This window comes from Cynocephalus volans, chromosome 16 (assembly GCF_027409185.1).
Source record: "Cynocephalus volans isolate mCynVol1 chromosome 16, mCynVol1.pri, whole genome shotgun sequence".
NCBI classification, from domain to species: Eukaryota; Metazoa; Chordata; class Mammalia; order Dermoptera; family Cynocephalidae; genus Cynocephalus; species Cynocephalus volans.
Window position 1 is genome coordinate 62,450,732 of NC_084475.1, and position 3,599 is coordinate 62,454,330.

General features: G+C 43.8%; 1 protein-coding gene across 1 annotated transcript; it reads right to left on the bottom strand.

The window, feature by feature from the left end:
- Positions 1-2,758: 2,758 nt before the first annotated feature.
- LOC134364412 (interferon beta-like) lies at positions 2,759-3,319 on the bottom strand. The gene has a single exon (XM_063080324.1). It carries the CDS (start codon positions 3,317-3,319, stop codon positions 2,759-2,761), a length of 561 nt encoding a protein of 186 aa, XP_062936394.1.
- Between the last annotated feature and the right edge of the window lie 280 nt (positions 3,320-3,599).

Genomic DNA, 3,599 nt, shown 5'->3' on the forward strand with positions numbered 1-3,599 from the left:
GCCATGTAAAGTGCCTAAAAATCAGCTGCCCAAAAGACCATGCAAATGTGCGCTGATATTGCCCTGCATCTGCATGACCACAGGTTTAGGTACCATCTGCATATTTATATGAGGCCAAGATGTTCACCAGTTCTTCCTACTGCTTAGAGGTGGATAAAACAGCTTCACTCTTTAATCCAGGTCTGGGGAAGCACAATGTCCATTATGTGATTTCTTTGGAATTCTAAGGTGTGAGGTGGGAAAGGGGAAGGTGAATCTGTTGTCATAGCTCTCTGTCTCCACTAATTTGGTTCCTTTATAAAGATCTGGTTACCCCCAGTACTTGTTTCCCCATACTAATTCAAACCAGGACCTGGACAGTTTCTGTGATATATACACAGGAATTCTACACACATAGGGACTTTGTGTGATAGCCGTCTTTACTGAAGGTTTGGGGGAGATGGCAGAGAATTTCATCAGATTAGGGTACACAATTTCAAGAGGCTTGTCAGACACTCTGTTCTGAAAAGTCCTTTGTTCATCCCCACTAGGAAGTTTTCACTGTCTACCTTATTCTAGGGAACACCACAGTCCAGACCACCATGGGCAGAGAGTGGAGGGCTCTTTCTGTCTCTTTTCTCCTCAGAAACAAGGTGGCACATAAAAACACTGTCTTTCACGTTGCCACATCCATAACCTCAAGGTCTCTTCTTCTGTGTCAAGGCTCATTAGATATTTTTCAAGCATACAGTGTTCTCTTTGTGAGGTATTCTGGTGCTAGCTAAAATAATATTATTATTTTACTTCATCCCTCATACATAGTTATCTGTTTAGCATGTGCACATTTACACCTTTGGGCTAGTCTCCGTCATTCATGTTGGAATTAATTTTGTTATTTGTCCTCTATAGGTGATGCATATACTTTTGGTATTCTGAGTTGGCCAACATGCTCAGCTGTGACACAGCATTTATAATTTGGCAGAAGATGTCTCTCTCCAGTCCCTCTTACCTCGGCACACAGGCAGAGCAGGCCTTTGCAGCAACCAGCCTGTTTCTGGGCCAGTTTAGCTGTTCTGCCCAGAGAAACTTCTTTAACATCTTCTTGGCTGCTCTAGACACTGCCTAGGCTCTGTGTTGCTACATGCTGACCTTGTCCTCGACTCCCAAAAGGCAAAAGGGAGCCTGGCTGCAGAAAGGCTTATAGCAGAGCTGGGGTGGGAAGTTTGGGAAGAGGAAAGATTGATTATTTTATGGGGAACTTGACTTGTTTGGGTCGATGGCAGCAGGCCCACCATGATGGCACTTCTGAGTTGCACAGCTGGTGTGCTACCTGCCTTCTTCCAAAAGGGGGAGCCCCGAGTCCATTGTCTGCAAACAGTAGTGACTGGAATTCTTGATTGAAAGATTTCTTCTCCTGAAGGCTGACTCCTTTAAAATGAACTCAGATTTGAGTACTGCTCTAGGAGAAAATGCCTAGACACAAGTGAAGACTTTCATAAAGACTTTCATGATTCTTCCCTTTGTACCTTTTTTTTTTTTTGGCAGTTGACCAGTACAGGTATCAAACCCTGCTGTTATAGCGATAATAACCCAGATTCCTGAGGGGTCAGCACAAGGACAAAATGCTAGCCAGTTGACACATGCTGTCTAGATTCCCCAAAGAGCTCCTAGGAAAGCCTGATTTTTCACGTGTAAGCCCTGAAAAAAATTAGTGCTCTCCTTTGCACTTGCATTTCCCTTTCTCCCATGCTTCCTGGCTTTTTGCTTGGCTTGTAACTGGACTTAACCTACTGCATCTATCTTGGATTTGGCTTTTGGGAGCATGTGGATTGAGGGATGCAAAGCAGCAGGAAAACCAGATAGGATAATTCCTGGAATTCTGTATGAACAAGGCAGGGGGATCAAGAGCTGACATAGATTTTGAACAAATGGGGTGAAAAGTAGCCAGATGGCCAAGGTACAGGGTTCTTCTCCCTCTGGTGCCTGTGCGCTGGCAGCAGGCAGAGATCCTCAGCAGCCGTAAGAGACCCACATGTCTTGGCTATCCCTTGAAGAGCACAATAAAAGGACTACACTTAATAGTGTCAAGGAATTGCCTAGGACTTCTCACTCGTAAGCTTGGGGGACACACACATATTTAAAAATCCTGCTGGGAGCAGAGCATTCCCCAGATACCAGGGGTGGGCTTAGGGTAAACACAAGAGCTCCCATGTTCCTCTGGCTACCCTGACGGCCAGCCAAATTCGACCTTTATGGCCAGAGAACCTGGAGCAGAGAGTAGAAGCAGTGAGCACCCCAGGTTCTAGATCCAGAGACATCTTCCTGCCTCTTCCCTTCCAATTCTGTAGTGTTTTATGCCACATTAATTCCCCTCTCGGGTTCAGGTCTCCTTATCATCTCTTACCTTGTACATTCCATGTGGCTTCCTTGGATTTTAAATTCTTTGAAGGCAAGGTCCAGAAACCATACCACTTTTCAGGCACATTTTACAAAGAACGTCTAATAGGTGCTCAACAATTTTAAATATGGTGGTTATATAAATCAAGTTGAAATGAAACTGCCATGTTGATTTTTGTGGCAACAATAATTTATTTTCCAAGGTAAAAGTTTAAATAAAGAATGAAAAAATAAGTTAATTTATAAATTAATAAAACATTTAAAAGTCTTGTAGTGTCCTTTCAAATGCAGGGCATTAGCTATCAGTCACTTAAAGAGCATCTTCTTGTCGAAGAATGCTTGAAATTATTGTCTGTTGTCAGAGGCACAAGCTGGGAGATCCTCAGCTTTGGAGGTAATTTGTAAGTCTGTTAATGATGACAAAGTTTGTGAGGATTTCCCCTTGGACTACTGTCCAGGCACAGCGGCTGTAATCCTTGGTCTTCAAGTACTGCTTGATCCTTGAGTAATAGTTCTTCAGGGACAGGATGCTCTCGTTTCCCAAGGTGAAGTTTTTCTCCTTCACTTTTTCCTTCAGGAATGGCTTCAGACGGTCCATCTGCCAATCAAGGTTATCAAGGAGGTGCTCAACAATGGTCTCATTCCAGCCAGTGCTGGAGAAATTGCTTCTGAAAATACAAAAGATGTTCCAGAGCATCTCAGAGATGACCAATGTGGCATGCTCCTTCTGGAACTGCTGTGGTTTCTTAATCTCCTCAGGGATCTCAAAGTTCATCCTGTCCTTGAGGCAACATTCAGGACACCCATTCAATCTCCGAAGGAGCTTCAGACACTCCAAACTGCTGCTGCTTTGTTGAGGTCGAAGCGAGCTGTAGCTCGCAGGAAGAGCTGTGGTGGAGAAGCCCAACAGGAGGGCGATTTGGAGGATGCACCAGTGGTTCATGATGAAACACGAACAGCGCTGCCTGCTGCTTGTGCACCAAAGGCTTCAGGAGCTGGCAGTGCAAATGCCCTTCTTCCATGAGTAGGAGCTATTTATACAGTAGGGTCCTCTCTACTGCAGAGGAATTTCCCACTTTCAGTTCTCCCTTTCAGTTTTCCTATGTCATTTAAATTGTTAGTTGTTTTTCAAGTCTTTTTCTTTAATATCCTATTTTCTATTATATATATATTAGGGGGAAAAGATATACAAATTGGGAGGATTTCTAATGTTCTGTAAAGTC

Bases quoted from the DNA above. Each gene is read 5' to 3' on its own strand.
- LOC134364412 (XM_063080324.1), bottom strand. From the start codon at position 3,319: ATGAACCACTGGTGCATCCTCCAAATCGCCCTCCTGTTGGGCTTCTCC.